Source organism: Xyrauchen texanus, chromosome 42, assembly GCF_025860055.1.
Source record: "Xyrauchen texanus isolate HMW12.3.18 chromosome 42, RBS_HiC_50CHRs, whole genome shotgun sequence".
Taxonomy (NCBI): Eukaryota; Metazoa; Chordata; class Actinopteri; order Cypriniformes; family Catostomidae; genus Xyrauchen; species Xyrauchen texanus.
The window spans coordinates 29,856,550-29,875,783 of record NC_068317.1 but is presented as its reverse complement, the minus strand read 5'-3'; the positions used below and the strand labels follow the sequence as shown (position 1 = coordinate 29,875,783).

At 38.0% G+C, this 19,234-nt stretch overlaps 1 protein-coding gene across 1 annotated transcript in view; it reads right to left on the bottom strand.

Moving 5' to 3' along the window:
• The window catches only part of LOC127635035 (SRC kinase signaling inhibitor 1-like), a 56,061-nt gene that overhangs the window by 19,743 nt on the left and 17,084 nt on the right, over positions 1-19,234 (bottom strand). Inside the window, exons 2-4 of the mRNA XM_052114827.1 lie at positions 14,094-14,356; positions 7,983-8,006; positions 2,541-2,742 (exon numbers count right to left, since the gene is read on the bottom strand). Coding sequence (XP_051970787.1) covers positions 2,541-2,742; positions 7,983-8,006; positions 14,094-14,285 — 418 coding nt within the window. The 5' untranslated portion in view covers positions 14,286-14,356. The remainder of the gene's footprint in view (positions 1-2,540; positions 2,743-7,982; positions 8,007-14,093; positions 14,357-19,234) is intronic.

The following is a 19,234-nucleotide window of genomic DNA, read 5'->3' as shown; positions in this document are numbered from 1 at the left end:
TTACCCAGAGGGCAGTAAGTGAAACTTCAGCTGTATGAACGCACACAGTTTATACAGTGAAGAAAACACTTCAGTAGGCAGAACAACACAAACATGCGTTACGTTCTTGCGTTCAAAACACTTGATGAAGCGCAAATCCGAACTAAGAGATCTCAAGATGTGTTTAAAGATTGAGTATTAAACTATATTTAACTATATTCACAGTGACCTAAACATTTTAGGTTTACAAACGCACCCGAGACGCTACACAAGCATGTCTGACGCAGGTGTCCTTAAACAAGCCCTCACAATGAATCTCGAACTGATTGACAAATTCACTTGTGAAATGGATTGCTGTGAACTGTGTCAATGATTGACTTATGATCAATAATATGGTAGTAAACAATACATTGTATTCTAAAGCCGCTTTTTGTCTTATCAATGATGAACTCTTCTACCACAAGAAAGATATATATATATATATATATACTGTATATATATATATATATATATATATATATATATATATATATATATATATATATATATATATATATATATATATTTAAAGATAACTATGTATAATTATTTCATCATTATATATTGAATTATTGTTATATGAGGGGCTTTCTCAGCAAATATTTGTATATGCGATTAATTAATCGGGACAACATGTAATTAATTTGATTAAAAATGTTAATCGATTCACAGCCCTAATATATATATATATATATATATATATATATATACACTCACCTAAAGGATTATTAGGAACACCTGTTCAATTTCTCATTAATGCAATTATCTAATCAACCAATCACATGGCAGTTGCTTCAATGCATTTAGGGGTGTGGTCCTGGTCAAGACAATCTCCTGAACTCCAAACTGAATGTCAGAATGGGAAAGAAAGGTGATTTAAGCAATTTTGAGCGTGGCATGGTTGTTGGTGCCAGACGGGTCGGTCTGAGTATTTCACAATCTGCTCAGTTACTGGGATTTTCACGCACAACCATTTCTAGGGTTTACAAAGAATGGTGTGAAAAGGGAGAAACATCCAGTATGCGGCAGTCCTGTGGGCGAAAATGCCTTGTTGATGCTAGAGGTCAGAGAAGAATGGGCCGACTGATTCAAGCTGATAGAAGAGCAACTTTGCCTGAAATAACCACTCGTTACAACCGAGGTATGCAGCAAAGCATTTGTGAAGCCACAACACGCACAACCTTGAGGCGGATGGGCTACAACAGCAGAAGACCCCACCGGGTACCACTCATCTCCACTACAAATAGGAAAAAGAGGCTACAATTTACAAGAGCTTACCAAAATTGGACAGTTGAAGACTGGAAAAATGTTACCTGGTCTGATGAGTCTCGATTTCTGTTGAGATATTCAGATGGTAGAGTCAGAATTTGGCGTAAACAGAATGAGAACATGGATCCATCATGCCTTGTTACCACTGTGCAGGCTGGTGGTGGTGGTGTAATGGTGTGGGGGATGTTTTCTTGGCACACTTTAGACACCTTAGTGCCAATTGGGCATCGTTTAAATGCCACGGCCTACCTGAGCATTGTTTCTGACCATGTCCATCCCTTTATGGCCACCATGTACCCATCCTCTGATGGCTACTTCCAGCAGGATAATGCACCATGTCACAAAGCTCGAATCATTTCAAATTGGTTTCTTGAACATGACAATGAGTTCACTGTACTAAAATGGCCCCCACAGTCACCAGATCTCAACCCAATAGAGCATCTTTGGGATGTGGTGGAACGGGAGCTTCGTGCCCTGGATGTGCATCCCACAAATCTCCATCAACTGCAAGATGCTATCCTATCAATAAGGGCCAACATTTCTAAAGAATGCTTTCAGCACCTTGTTGAATCAATGCCACGTAGAATTAAGGCAGTTCTGAAGGCGAAAGGGGGTCAAACACAGTATTAGTATGGTGTTCCTAATAATCCTTTAGGTGAGTGTATATATGTCATATACTACTCTATTTGCCCCCTGGATTTTATTTTGAAAGACATTTTTACATGTCTGAGGGCCATTTAAAAATAAACTATGTCTCATCCGTTGATTTCAATTTAGTCAATTATATAATACACAATTTCAAGTTTGAGGATGTATTTACCTCACACCCTAAAATTAAACTAATATTTTATGCCATAATATATATATATATATAACATGGACCAGCTTATATCAGCTGTTACAAATAATTAAAAGCATTAAATGTAATTTAAAAGAAAATATTACAATGGCAGTTTTTTGGCCCAGCATTTTGAATTTCTGAGACATTTTTGTTGGCAACTTTGTCCCAAGCCCTCCTTAATTTCTGACCCTTCTGATTTCTGATTTCGGAGTTTAACAGATTTAGAATGAATTTGATTCATTTGATTGTTTAGGTTTAAAAAAAAAAAAAGCATTGTAATACAGTTATTATTATTTTCTTAATTGTCATGAAAATAACGTCACAATGCAAAATTACAGCGTTTGTGTGCTAAATGACATGCAACAAAATTTAGAATACAACCCCTTTAAAAGTGCAACTGGATGTGTCGTACCTGGTGCTCTCAGTTTAGCTTGGCTGGGTGATCGAGCGAGTGGAAGACTCTGTCTGAGTATGTTGGAGCGACTGAAGCCCAGCGGGATCTCAGCATCGGCCATGCTCTCCAAACTCTCTGCAGACGCATAACACACTCGCCCGCCCACCTGCTCGCCCAGCGGGTGCTGCTGTACACCCGCGGCGCCGCGAGGAGTCCTCGCCTGGAGGGAGAGAGAGACAGACAGATCATCAGTGAGGGTTGGCAGGGAGCCCGTGTTGAAGAATTAGCAGTTTTGCAAGGGTAATAAAACCTCTGTGATGGAAGGCAAAACACAGTGGAGGGAAAATGACAGTGTGTGTTTTTCAGAATATGTATTGCTCTAAAGTAGTGAAAGAAAACGGTGGGGTCCAAAAGTAAAAAATCAGCTTGTAAAAAAGTATCTCCCCCGATTAAAGAACACTGTTTAAGGTGTTTACATGAGTGGATCTGCATGCTTCGAACTGCATGCAAACATCACAAAAGTTTAATCACACACCCCCTTTCAAGAAGGAATATATTTCTACTCACACTAATATCTGCTGTCCTTAAATCTCAGTAAAGTGCATGCGGATGTCTGATTTGTGCAAGTGCATAACAGAGAAAGGATACTGTCAGATGAATCTTTCTCAGCATTTCTGATTGGCTAAGAAGGTTTGACTGATTTGCATTCTAGCCAGTCAGACTGTGTTAAGTGATGACTGACGGGACAGATGTTGGCAGCTGTGCCCCTATTTGCCAGATTTCATGGTTATTAACGGTGCAGAAATACCGTTCCAGTGAGAAATGTAATCAGGAGAATTTACCCCAAACACACACACACGCACACACGCACACACACACACGGTTTCAAACATACACAAATCTCACAAACCAAATAAACTTAGCAGTTTAGTAAAGCAATGCACTCTATAGACATAAATCTAAATAAAACACCACCTGAAATTCTCTGCACATTTACTCCCTCATATTGCACTCGCTTTTTCTGTCTCTGCGGGTTATTGGTTAATCGTTTCACAATGAGTGAATTAACCTCAATTTCCTATAATAAATAAATGAATTGCAGTGACGGCATCATGATCCTGCATGTGTATCGATTGGGAAATGTGTGTGTTTATGCAGACAGACAGGAGAGCTAGGGAGTGCATTTCACAACAGTCAAATTATACATTGAATATGTTATACCAGCGAGAGTATTAAATGACAACAATCATTTTTTGGATTAGGTTTTGGATACATTTCTCAAAACATCAGATACATTAGTGAGCTAGTTTTATATACAAAGCCTGAATTATTTGCAAACATATTACTCAACCACGTCTTTATTTGCATTAAAACAAATGTTGGCCTATAATAAGTTGGTCTCGTCCCTGGATGCTGATTGGTCAGTACAGTTCCAGCCATGCTTAAATCCACAATATAGTAACCGCTATGAAACATCGGTTCACCATTTCACTTCACAGCATCCACAACAGGGTTTTTTTTTTTTTTTTGCTGAGCAACTGTCAGGGACTACAGTGGAAGGATTGCATTTATTGAATTTGCTTCAAGAAATATTCTGGTTTCAATAAATTTAAGCTCAGTCAACAGCATTTGTGGCATAATGTTGATCACAACCCAAATTAATTTCAACTTGCACTTAAAAATGGAAGTAAATGGTGCCAATCTGTAAACGTCAATATATTCACTGTTTCAAAGATATAGCCACAGGATGTGAACATGATAACCTTTTCTGTGTAAAATTTTAGCCATTTGTACAACTTCATTGCAATTAAAATGTATTGCCATAAACCCTGCACAATTATTTAATTAATTGAATTAATGTTAGTGCTTCTTAAAAATTAAAAGCTTCACATTTCTGCCTTTAAACCCTCCAAAAATTGGCCCCATTGACTTCCATTATAATGTAACCTCGATTTTTCCTTTTTTTAAAGAAAAGGAGGGGCGAGTCGAAATTATATTTTGTGTCGATTGACCTTAACTTCTATTAAACCCAAAATAAAATAGTTTTAAAATAGCATTAATAAATTTGTTTCCTTAATATTTTTATCAAAAGCAATTGACAGCATTTGTGGCATAATTTTGATTACCACCAAAAAATTATTGACTCGTCCCTCATTTAAAAAAACAAAACAAGAGGAAGCAAAAATCATTGTTTAAGAAAGGCACTTACAACTTGCTTTATTTTAAAAATAATAGGTACGAGTTAATTCATTTATGTATTTATTTTATGGTTTATATAAACAAATTCCCACATTGTTTTTATTTTTTTTAAATGCTGTTGTAATCTTGTTTACAAAAAAAAATAAAAAATCTACTAATGCTGTTGATTGAGCTTCACTTGTGTTGCACACACAACACTGCTCCTTTATCCAACACACATCCAATGACTAACATGAAACTCTTAAACAACTCTTGCACCAAATCTAGAGGCAAAGCATATACAGATTTAACACAAATAAAACAACACACAACACTTAGTGTGCTTTAGTTTAAAAAAAATGGTTTTGTATGTACAATTCCTCACAAAATTGTCTTATCCTCAGATAAGCTTTTACATATGAACGTGTCCCTAAACTCAAGGTATTACTGGATATCCCAGGTGCATAGTTATCTAGTAGGAGTCCCTTAACCCGAGCAGACAGTCTGCATCTTCTGTAACTGTTCCTGGAGTCTCGGCGACTTTAGTGGTTTGTTGTCTGTGACAGGGTCTGCATATGTTTCTGAAATGACAGCTCCATGCAGCTTGACAATGTCAGTGCTTCACAGTAGAGTTTTTCATTGAGGTCCATGTCTTGACTTCTCCCAGGAATGCATAGTCACACATAGCACCAGGGAGGAAACCGAGGAAGTCAGCTCATGTAATATTGATCCACCTGTCATACAGATGCTAAACGGTTCACCTCGGCCTCAAGTCTTTTGATCGATTGATTAGGGAAGAAAAAGTTGAATCTAGGACGTGAAGTTAGGCAGTGATACACAGTGATGTGGCTGAATGAGCGTACTGTAAAAAACACTGGGGTGGTGCATTATGAGTAAATCATAGAGCTATTATAAAAGGAACAACAGGGCTAAAGGCTCCATTGATTTTATTTTCTCCCAAAACACTAAATAGCAAGATAAACTACCACAGGACTTTCCTAAACACCTGTTTGTCACTATGAACTTGAAAAATGTCCTGTTCAATGAGATCTTTGCGTGTGGTTGATTGGTTGATTTTGAGGCAATATGATCTCATTTTCATATTTCTTTTTCAAATGTTGCAACTTTATTTAGCACCTGAGACTCGTAGTGACAGATTAATTGACAGCTGCTGTCAGATTCTATGTTATTATTATTCCTCACACGGTCGCAAGACGACATGTACATGAATCTGGCGTGGTGAGCTGGAACCTGCTTACGTCAGCTGTCACCGCTTACGTCACGAAGTACCGCAACAGCCAATAGGAAAATTCAACTGCAGTAGCCACCGTTCAACCTGAAGAGGGCAGCACTCAGACGTTTTTACACCATATATTGTACAATTAAAACACTTTATACACAAATGTCAAAACAATTACTTGAATCAATGACCAGTACTAATAAAGCCCCATGCTTACAGATCATTAACTAAAAAAGTTGGTTTAGGGTTTAGTTACCCTTTAACAGGTAATGGTAGATTTTTTCTTAAGTAATTATTTTGAGTAAGCACCATCTTAATTTGTCAATGTTGTAAATTAAAAAAAAAAATTAAAAATCCTCTAGGTTACAGTGAGGCACTTACAATAGAAGTGAATGGGGCCAATCTTTAAACGTTACAATACTTTTTTAAAGTATATCCGCAATACAAACAATTACGGCATAACACCGTAAACCCTAATACGACCCAAAACTATGATGATATAAACAACTTTACAGCTCAAATGATACATGAGTTTAAACAGAAGAATTAAAGGGTTAGTTCACCCAAAAATGAAAATGATCCCATCATTTACTCGCCCTCAAGCCATCCTAGCTGTATATGACTTTCTTCTTTCAGCCAAACACAATCAGAGTTATATTAAAAAATATCCTGGCTCTTCCAAGCTTTATAATGGGAGCGAATGGTACCTTGACAAAAAGCGCATCCATCCATCCATTATAGAAGTAATCCATACGGCTCCAGGGGGTTAATAAATGCCTTCTGAAGCAAAGCGATGCGTTTTTGTAAGAAAAATATCCATATTTATAAGTTTATAAACTGTAATCACTGGCTACCAGTAATGGCCGCCCGCGAGTAGGCGTAGCGTAAACTTCGGTGAGAAGTGATGAACGCGAAAGCGCAGAAGATAGAGGAAGCCACTGAATGCGCGGACGGCCGTTACCGGAAGCCAGTGATTATAGTTTATAAATATGGATATTTTTCTTACAAAAACGAATCGCTTTGCTTCAGAAGGCCTTTATTAACCCCCCTGGAGCCGTATGGATTACCTTTTTGATGGATGGATGCGCTTTTATTTCAAGGTACCATTCACTCCCATTATAAAGCTTGGAAGAGCCAGGATATTTTTTTATATAACTCCTATTGTCAGGGCTGGACTGGGAAGAGATATCGGCCTGGGATTTTACATAGCAACTGGCCCAAAAGTGGTTGATAATGCCCGGTATGCCAGATTACCAGTCCAGCCCTGCCGATTGTTTTTGGCTGAAAGAAGAAAGTCATATACACCTAGGACGGCTTGAGGGTGTGTAAATGAACTAACCCTTTAATGTAAGTTAATTTATCAAATGAAAAGTTTCACATTTCTGCCTTTGAACTCTCCAAACATTGTCCCCATTCACTTCCATTGTAAGTGCCTCACTGGATGTTTTTTTTTTTGTGTTTTTTGGGGAGAAAAGGAGGGGTGAGTCAAAATTATTGTTATGCGTTTCCAGATGCCTGAAGCTGTCAAAAGACTTCCAGGTTGTTTTCACTTGTCATGTAGCACATGCTTTTCATTCAAAGCGATGCACATTATTTGTGTCTGGCTCAAAGGCACAATTGATCTGAATATATTTTGTTGACCAAATTAGGGGAAAGAGTTTCGAATCATCCATCAACGTCCTTAACCATTCATAAAATTACAACAAAAGCAAAGTAAATTTTGTCAATTTTGCATTATATAAATCTAGGGGTCCTCAGGTGGTATGGGATCCTCTTTTTTATTTATTTTTGCACAAAATCTTTTACAACATTCATGCATCTGATTCCATTTGCAGCCATCTCATTATAACTTTTCATTTATTTTATGCTGTTTTGTTTTTTAGTCATCGTGACATACTTTATGTTTGATGTTACTTTTGTTTTGTACCTGAATTTCCCCTTAAAGGTAATTCAAGTAAATGTGTTTGGACATGCACAAACATGCAGAAACACAGATAAACATGCACACACACACATCCAAAAAGATCTCATCTCATATTCACCTTAAAACTCCAGTAATGTGGTTGCTAAGAGATAAAGAGGGTGAGCAGGAAAATGAGTAGTAGAGAGGAGTTGGCACAGAGGGGTGAGAGAGAGAGAGAGAGAGAGAGAGAGAGAGAGAGAGAGAGAACAGTAATAAGTTAAACCTTTAACCTTATAAGAACACTAGTTTCAGACAGCCTTCCAAGGCTCCATAACGTCATGTTTCATGATCTGTCACAAATTCAAGCAAGTTGTAGACACAATGCTTTTAAAAACATTGCCGTATTTTGTTACAGCAGTTGGATTAAACAGTGTACATTATCAATGTTACTATATTATGAAAGGCAGATTTTTATTGACTGTTTTCTTAAGACAAAGATATTTTTCATGAAAGACAGGTTGGGGAAAGCTTTTTATCAGGGCAGCTTGTCATTTGTTTTAAATGTCATAAATTCATACAATTTATCAATTACATTATTTGATTACAAAGTTTGGATATTTTTGTATGTTACCTTTAACAGTCACTTGTTTAATTGCAGGAAGGTTGTCACAAATGGACAACTGGTAAATGGTCTGCTTATATAGCTACTTATATAGCGACTTTATTAACCTTAGCGGTTACCAAAGTGCTTTACACTGTGTCCCTGTGTAGCCTGCAAATATGAGCAACTTGGGGTTCAGTGTCTTGCCCAAGGACACTTCGGCATGTGGATTCATGTGGGCCAGGATTCGCCAACTCTGCAATTAGTGGCCAACCTAATTAACCTACCAACTGAGCCACAGCCATTGATTCTCTCATTTATTCACCCTCCTGCCATCCCAGATTTATTTCTTGCAGAACTCCAACAAAGATTTTTAGAAGAATATTTCAGCTCTACAGGTCCGTTCAATGCGAATTGTATGCTTGCCAAAACTTTAAAGCTCAAAATGTACAGGCAGCATAAAAGTAATCCATATGACTACAGTGGTTAAATCTGTGTCTTCAGAAATGATATGATAGGTGTGGGTGAGAAACAGAACAATATTTAAGTCCTTTTTACTATAAATCTCCACTTTCACTTTCACTTCCAGATTCTTCTTCTTTTGTTTTTAGCCGATTCACATTCTTCGTGCATATCACCTTCTACTGGGCAGGGAGGATAATTAATAGTCAAAAAAGACTTTAATATTGACCTCTTTCTCACCTACACCTATCATGTAGCTTCAGAAGTCATGGATTAAACAACTGGAGATTACTTATATGATTACTTATATGCTGCCTTTATGTGCTTTTGGAGCTTTACAGTTCTGGCCAAAATCCACTTGCATTATATAGACCTACAGAGCTGAGATATTCTTCTAAAATCTTTGTTTGTGTTCAGAAGAAAGAAAGTGCCTGTAAGGTATGTCCATTCACAAATAAACCAATACTTAGAAATATTCATTTGAGTAAAAAGTGACAACTAGCCCCATTTTCCATATTTGTCAGATTTCAGAAAGAGTGAATGTAAAATTTAGGATGTGCTTCTTTAACGTCTCATTTCGGTTGCATCTCATAACGTAGAAGGCAACCTACCTAGACAGCCTTTTTTTGGGTACATTCAAACAGAACATCCCAATGGGCTTATACTGCCCAAAAATGCTGTCTAGGTAGGTAGTTCAGTACAGTATGTTTAGAGACAGCAATTATTTAGCTAATCGCTCAGGCCAGCAATACTGCGAGCAGCACTGCACTTATCCACATCACATGTACTGTAAATATACACACAAATACACATTAAAACACACAGAGACATACTCTCAACCACAGAAGAAGGGTTTCAGTTACAGTATGTGATTAGTATGTGAGCTATAGAGGAAGAAGAGAAAAGAGATGAAAACAAACACAGCTTCCACTCTTCCTATCTCTCTCCCTCTCTTTTTCTCAATCCCTCTGTCTCTCTCCCATTATTTAAGTGTATCTCTCTCGGGCTTGCAAACATACTCTCACAGACAAACTATCTCTCTCTCTCTCTCTCTCTCTCTCTCTCTCTCTGAGACACTGCGGCAGACCACACCTGCTTCCACACTGGCATGCCATAAAAAACACCTACACAGTTGTTACGATGACATAGGTTTCCACAGCAATCTCAGGGCAAACATGAAAATTCAACATGAAATTAAAATTTCTCCGCCACTGAAATGACTTTACGGTTTACGACACCAAGGCCGCCAGGCGATTGATTAATGTGAACCAATATGCACATAGCAATTTAAACATTGTGTTAAGCTACTTTTGTAGGTAATGCATCCTTTGTAAAATCTTGGGAATAGTTAACACAGAAGATAGTTTACTACCATTTAACTTTAATGTAATAAAGGTTATGGCAATACTTTTTCACTTTTTCAGCCGACATAGTTCCAAGAGTTTTTCCCATTTATTACTTCCATAGAGATTTCATAAAACAGTTGTAAACCAAACAACCAGCTCCAAGGTGAATCGCAAAAACGAGTTTTTTTAAATACTTTAACATACAAGACTTACCATCTTTAATGAGGGAATGAACTACAATCGCTATTGCAAATGACGTAATCGATTTAAAAACGATGAAAAAATTATTGATTAAAAGTATTGATTTAAAGTTGTTCATTTTTGGACGGTCGCTGCAAAGCTCTTTTGGCGCACTTTGTTGCCCGCAGTTCTCTGACTATCTTCAAATCAACAGTAATTTGGCTATTAAACACGATTTTTTTAAAATGTAGTTGAAATAAGGCATACCGAGGGCTTGAAAAGAAGCATATACCATCGATTAACAACCTCGAACCTCTTGGTAGATCTGTCTGTCTGTAAACCTTTATAAGTTATTGTGAAAAATCATTTCACCTCTGGAGAGAATGAATGTGATTTTTACTTTCAGAACCAAACTGTTGCACTCTATAGTAGCAAATAACAATAGGGAGACCATATGTCCTCTTTTTCGGACCTTAAAAAATGCATACGGTCGGGATTTCTAAATTTAGTTGCATTATGATGTGCATCTACATTTACGCATTTGGCAGATGCTTTTATCCAAAGTGACTTACAGTGCACTTATTACAGGGACAATCCCCCCGGAGCAACCTGGAGTTAAGTGCCTTGATCAAGGACACAACAGTGGCATCTTGGTGGTGCTGGGGCTTGAACCCCCAACCTTCTGGTCAGTAAACCTGAGCCTCAACCACCGAGCCACCACTGCTTTAACCCCTCTTTGTAAATCCCGCCAAGTGATTTAGAAGCACACATTAGCTCTGCCAAGCATAAAGGGTCAGCAAAAGGTGAAAGTTCATCATTTATTTATATATATTAATGTTATGCCAATAGAGTGTCTTTTTCAATGTATTCATAGTAACACTGTTTTGAACCCTACTATACCCCCCATAGGAATACATCAAGGTGCTCTGGAGGGTGAACTTGACTATCAGGCGCCACGTCCCATTCAAAAAGCTTCCTCAAAATTGTGTGCTGGTGGTGTTTCAGGAGGGGGGTCAGCCCTCCACAATCCCCTGCAAACTCACAATCAGCTCTAACTCCATTCTGAGCCACACCCACTTTAATGAAGTCCCGATCGACAGAATAATATCCAATCCTACAACTCAATTTTTCTTCATCGAATATCCTGTTTCACTGAAATATGTCACAATCTGGAAGTAAAATAGTTTGTGAATGCCATTTCAGGTTGACTTGAACATCACCCTGCCCGGTCCCTCAATGATTTCCTCTGTCTCTCTTGCCTCATGCCAGCTGGCTATGTGATATCATTGATTTCCCTACATGGGCTAGTTACCATGGTAACGGCAGACTCCTCTTTCTCTACCACTCTTTCTCATTCCAGTGGTGCTTTGAGATGGCGAAAGCAGCCAGCTGGGTAAATTTACTGAGCAAATAGAGAAAAGGATGGAGCGATGCCAAGGAGGAGAGCAAACTGATCATGAAAGAAAGAAAGAAAGAGTTGCAGAAAAACAGTCTCATTTATTAATAATTGACTACAAGTTGCGTACTTACATGCACAACAAAAGTTAGAAAAAGTATAAAACATATTCCATGCTTTTAGAACTAAAAGGAACATTACGAGTTACAAAGGCACTTACAATGGAAATGTGGGGGCCAATTTTTGGGAGGCTTAAAAGGTAAAAATTTGAAGCTTATAATTTTATTAAAGGACTTACATGAATTATTTTGTTAAAACTCATGTATTATTTGAGCTCTGAATTTGATTAAATCATCGTTTTTATGGTCATCATGGCAACGAGGTTGTAAAGTTGAACATAACTTCACATAGATTAGGTTAGTATGCGATTTTATCACACAAGAATCATATTAACACGCATATTGTTGATGTAATATGGCTATCCTTTTGAAACAGTGAGTATTTTAACGTTTACGGATTGGCCCCCCATTGACTTCCATTGCAAGTGCCTCTCTGTTACAGAATGTTTATTTAATTTGTTTTCCTTTTTTATAAGTAAAGAAGGGACAAGTAGAAATACATTTTTGTGGTAATCAACATTATACCACAAATGCTGTCAATTAATCATAACTTGTACTGAAACCGGAATATTCCTTTAAAAAGTCTGTGTGGTTTTTTTTTATAAATGTGGTTTCAATTGGCTCTCTTTTTTTCTTAATTTAAAAACACATTTATGTGCAAACATATTGATGAATCATGATTTCTGCATCAAAACGTTTGCACAGGATGTTTAGGGAAAAAACATGCACATGCAGGGTTACTGAATGAGACTCGATGCAGAGGAAAATAATATGTGGAAGAAAATAGCAAAAAATATAAATTCTAATAAGAATCGACTGCAAGAGAAGGAGGGTGAAGGGAAGGTAAGAGATAATTAGAGGTGAGAGGGAAAAAAATGAAAAATATTTGGTGACATGCAGAAAACCAACCAAAGGCCTTGTCAGTATTTTGACATCACAGTATTACTATCTGCAATTTCTATAGACAAATAGAAAACAATGCTCACATAATGCAAATACTGTGTAAATGTGAGGAACAATCTTAAAATAATGTTGTCAAAATAGTCAAAATTGAACATACTTTCTAACAACACCTTGCTGCTCACATTTTTGCAAACATTTCCTAAACTACTTTTCTTTTCATCTGACATCACTAATCCCTCCTATTTTTCAACCCCTCTCCTTCAATCACCCAACAAGCTGGAAGACTAGCAGCTGTATATCATCACGCCATTAGCCGTGTAATGTCCATGTAAGCCATTGCTTTATAAGTCTGCTCACAATCGATCACATTGCTGTTTCAGTGTGCTAACACGGCAACCTCCACCACCCCACCTCCACCTGTTGAGTCCCCTCCTGCATGGGGGTAGGGAGGGCCTATGCCAAAGAGAGACATTCATTTTCTGTTTTATATTAATCAAATAAATGTCATCTTAAATTTCCTGATGACTGAAATCTACATGTTTTTCATGTTGAATATCCTGAATCATTCCAAGTATGTCAAGTTACAAAAGTAAATTGGGTTGTGAACACTACTTCCTGTTAACTTAAATGCAGCATCCATTAGATGTATGTAGTATTTAATAAAAGCTCAGGATAAAAAAGCTCATTAGGAGAAAACACTAAAGTGTAACATTGTTTAAATGTCCCATAAGCAACAGATTTTTAAGCTGATAGCAAAGTTCTCACATTGTTCTGAGCGCTATATTAAAGAAAGTTAAAAAAATATGTATAGTCCCCACTTGACATTAGAATTGTTTCTAATTTTCAATAACGTGGACAGTAAAGCCTCACTATTGGATTGTTAAGTTGTTAATACACATTAAGCTGATTTGAGGAATATATATGTTATGCTAACATTTAAATAGTATTATACTCACATTAAGAAAACAGGACACATGTAACATTCCTGCAACCAAAATGGATTGGAAAAGTTTTTTATAATTCTATCCTAGCTGGGGATTGGGATACAAAACAGGTTGAAGTCAAACCTACATCTCCCATTTGAGCATCAAGGCTCAACATTTTCAAAGCACATGTGCTAGCCACAACAGGCCACCATTTTGACAATTTCTTTAAGCAATCCACAAGCACACTCACTAAACCACAATGCATAGCACTCTTTCCCCACATTCCATGCATTTACATACATACAAACAACAGCTACCTGCTGTCGTGCGCAGTTAGTGTTGACCAGCGTGGCAGCGTGCTGTGGAGGGTATTTGTTCCGCTGGTGCTCCACGTCGCCGCCCTTGTGGAGCTTAGCGAAGGCCTCCATGTCGGGGTTTGAAAGGCGGCGGGTGGAGCAGCCCAGAGTGTGATACCGGCGCTGATATTCTGCATCATCCCCACGCAACATCACAAGCAATATATCTCTCTCGTTTATCTTCTATCTCTCCTCTATTTCTCTCTCGCTTCTCTGACACAAACCTGTAGGGTGAAAGAACAGAGATTTGGTTACGTTGGATAGAGACTATTGGGCTGAGTACCATTTTCTTACATACTGTCTGTACTAAGGTTCCCTCACTTCTTGATCAATGAATTTCCATGACCACTCCATGATTTTCCAGTCATTCATGAGAACTCAAATATATTTCCATTACATATTTTTGGGGCTAATATTGCACACAAATCCATGTGCTAAGAGGGCTGGTTTGCAATGCTTCTGTGATGTGGTATAAAAATACTCGAGATCTGCCCTTCTTCATACTTAAAAGTATGCACTTAAAAGTATGCCCATGTGCTATACCAAAAGTTTCAAATCAACTACCATGAAAATAAATTGCCCCTCCTTTTCTTAAAAAAAAAAGCTAAATCTGGGTTACAGAAAGGCAATAACGTGGAAATAAATGGGACAATCTTTAAACGTTAAAATACTAACCGTTTTAAAAGTATAGACACAAGACAGAAACAATATGTGTGTTTAGTGTAATAAAATCGCTATTTTGAAACAGTGAGCATTTAGCACGTTAATTTTTTTTTGTTTTTGACATAATATGGTGAATATGGGCAAAGCTAAATGACACATAACCTAACATTACACATTTGAAGAAAGCTTAGGAAGTGTTCTACCTTAGTCAAAAGCAAAAATTAAGAAATATTCAATACTGAGAAGTAGAAACTTTGATGATCCTTTTTTGACCAAATCCCAGATGAGTTTAAGCAGCAGGGCCTACTGGTAAAGTGGGACAGAGGAAAGATAATTCTCTAGAAAATATATTTGAAATTAATTGGTATATTTTCTTCTTCACTTTCACATCATAACATTAAGTTAACTTTTACTTGTTTATAAGTAGTTAACTAGATTTCTTGACTATTGGTTTTCCCACCAGTGGTCATGAAATGAGTTCTGCCACATAACCCAAAGTAAAATCATCAATTTTAAACCTCAAAAAGATAAAGGGATAATTGACCCAAACATTTAAATTCTCTTATCATTTACTCGCCCTTAAGCCATCCCAGATGTGTGACTTTCTTTCTTCATCTGAACACAAACAAAGATTTTTAGAAGAGTATTTCAGCGCTGTAGGTCTGTATAATGCAAGTAAATGGGGTCTAAAATTTTGAAGCTCTAAAAAGCACATACAGGCAGCATAAAAGTAATCCATGAGACTCCAGTAAAACCAGAGTGAACATTGGCATCCCATTTACAAGGTGGGTGCACACACACACACACACACACACACACCACAACTTGTGCAAGCCGCTAATACACCGCCGCCTCCACCCATCAACAACAGCAATCTAACCTAGGGTGCCAGAATGGTCAAAAACATCTCCGGTTTCTCACATAACCTCGATTCCCTGAGATGAAGGGAACAAGACATTTGAATGCTATTGTGAAAATCCCTTTTCCATGACCTAGATGAAGCCCTTGTATCATAACGCCAATCTTGTGATTGGCAATGATATTTGAGCTATATATAAGCGGGCACTCCAACATCCTTTCTTTAGAATTTCTGACTGAGGGACAAGAACGCATTGCTCATTCCTCGAAACGCTGACATAGTAGTGCGGCCAAGTTTTGCAATGACTCATTCCCTTTATCTCAGGGAACCCAGGTTACGTGAGTAACCGGAGACATTCCCAATTGATTCTGTTCACTCGACATTGCATTTGAACGCTATCACGCTGCACTACGTAGCGTCATGTACCAGGGTAGAAACACTTCAAAGAATGTGTACATGAGGTCACGGCCTTTCTGGTGATGACTTATAGGTCTTCGCGTGTGTATGAAAATGAACAACTCTACATGGTAAAAACAAGATAGAAAGTTCATCTTAATCTGAGGATTTATATGAGTCACATAATATACACAGAATAATTAACCCATTCATAACCATAGGTAGGGAGGGAGATTTTATTCTATTGGAAGTGCTTGTGACTTCTAATGGGCGTAAATTGGATAGCTGCCTACTCAGGCAGCTGTATTAAAATTATAACATGCAGCCCTCCCGAATAAGGAGCTCGGGCTCAGGCACTGGGTGAAGGAATAGTAGCTCTTTAGACAGAGAGGACTAACGAAGTGATGGACGCTACGTCTAGGTTATAAAACCTCACGAATGTGTTCTGCAAAGACAATCCTGCTGCAAAACATACATCCTGTAGGAATATACCGTTTGTTCATGCCCTTGAGGAAGCCATGCCTCTAGTTGAATGCGCCTTTATGCCAATAGGGCATCTAATGCCCTGTGACTCATAAGCGAGGGCGATGCATCAATGACCCAGTGAGAGAGCAGGACATGACTTTTGTGCATCCTCCATAACAAACAAAGAGCTGATCTGACAGTCTAAACTGGCGAGTGCACTCCACATACAGTTGAAGTCAAAAGTTTACATACACCTTAGCCAAATACATTAAAACTCAGTTTTTCACAATTCCTGACATTTAATCATAGAAAACATTCCCTGTCTTAGGTCAGAAAGATCACACATTTAATTTAAGAATATGAAATGTCAGAATAATAGAAGAGAGAATTATTTATTCCAGCTTTTATTACTTTCATCACATTCCCAGTGGGTCAGAAGTTTACTTACACTTTGATAATATTTGGTAGCATTGCCCTTAAATTGTTTAATTGGTTCAAACATTTTGGTTAGCCTTCCACAAGCTTCTCACAATACTGTAGGTGAGAATGCAAATTTTTTCCCATTCCTCCAGACAGAACTGGTGTAACTGAGTCAGGTTTGTAGGCCTCCTTGCTCGCACATGCTTTATCAGTTCTGCCCACATATTTTATATCGGACTGAGGTCTGGGCTTTGTGATGGCCACTCCAATACCTTGACTTTGTTGTCCTTAAGCCATTTTGCCACAACTTGAGGGATGCTTGTGTCATTGTCCATTTGGAAGACCTATTTATGACTGAGCATTAACCTCCTGGCTGATGTCTTGAGAGGTTGCTTCAATATATCCACATAATTTTCCTTCCTCATGAAACCACATAACTAGTAATCAGAAGGTTGCTGGTTCGATCCCCATGGCCACCACCATTGTGTCATTGAGCAAGGCACTTAACTCCAGGTTGCTCCGGGGGGGGATTGTCCCTGTAATAAATGCACTGTAAGTCACTTTGGATAAAAGCGTCTGCCAAATGCATAAATGTAAATGTAAATGTATGTCAGTCTTAAAGGAAGAAATTCTGAAGAAATGATGTTGAGTGCTTATATAGGGCAAATGCGTGCCTAAAGGGGCGGAGCTCAAACATCATTGCCAATCACAAGATTGCCGTTATGATACAAGGGCTTCAGCTTGGTCATGGAAAAGGGGTTTTCCCAATAGTTTGAATGCTATGGGGAAAATCTCTTTTCCATGGCCTAGTTGAAGCCCTTGTGTCATAACGGCAATTTTGGGATTGGCAATGATGTTTGAGCTCCGGATATTCCCCATAGCATTCAAATGCAATCTCGAGTGACTTGAATCGATAGGGAATGGCACTGTCATTACCCTTACTAATAGCTAGATCCCCCACACACCAAGTTGCCATTCAATCTGGTGATGTTATTGAATGAGCCGATTCCTCTGCCACACTTTCTGTTCGGTGTGCTCTACAAGCACGATTTGAGCGGAGTTCATGGCGGAGTTATGCATCAAAGTATAAAAATGAGGGTAAGAAAACAGCTTCTCATAAATGAAGCTGTCTCAAAAGTAGCATGAACAGTGTTACATCCACACACATTTAAACCCTCGGGTCTTCTTACACATTGTACGATACTGTCACACTGATAGCCCACAAGGAAGGGATAATAGCATGTTAAAAGGAAGAGAGGGGAAGTCAGGGATAAAGATAAGATGGAGAAATGTAGAGACGGAAATTGTATGATGATGTGATAAAGGCTGAACCTGAGGAAACAGGCAGATTGTCATACCTACGCCACGCAACCCGTTGCTGATCAAAGCATTATAAGCTACAGTAAGAGCTCTCAAATCCAAACACACTTTTGCACATTTTCACATTATGCATGCTTAAATATCTGCACTGATGTATCTAGAGGTATACGTCTGAGTGTTGAATTCTAGAAACTTCACTGCACTGTGATTGACCTTTCAAGGGCCTGAAGTTGTGTCTGTGTGTAAACCCCCAACCCCCCGAGCTAACAGACATTTTCCCACCAGAAGGCGAGAAGGTCACAGACCAGCAGTCTGAAGCAAGCACAGACAACTCTATTTCACAAATCATTTATTCATGACACTACTTGGAAAGAAACAAACAAATAGGAAGGAGTTGTGTAAACAATAAACCTGTTATTGTCCATGGAGAAGTTCTTATCTATAGTGCCATAGCAGTCAATTTAGCCCAATGACAGATAAACAGAAAAACCTCTAACGCATAATTACAAATGATAACGATAACTTATAAAGCTTTACAGACAGACCTTCTGTGAGCTCCAAGGTTTTCTTTGGTCTATGCTACTGTTGAAGCCATCAGTTCATGTTATTTTATCTTAGAAAACCATGTTTAATTGTGGGATTCCTAGTGAAGAACTACACTACCCTTGAATCTTGAAGAGTCAAAGCAAACAAACCATGGCAAACAAGTCGCTCTCCTTACATTCTCAGACTACTTATACATTTTAATGTATATGTATACATTAATGTATTCATGTTAATATTTTTCTAAATACTTTAATGTGTTGATCCTTTATAGTTAACTTAAAATCAAATTGTTTTTAATTCGACTATGTCATTCGCAATGGTTCATGGGATTGTAGTTCATTCCCTCATTAAAGAAGTTAAGTATACGGTCTTGTACCTTTTGGCTTTCAATCAAAGCTTGCAATGTTGTGATTCACCTTGGATCTGGCTGGTT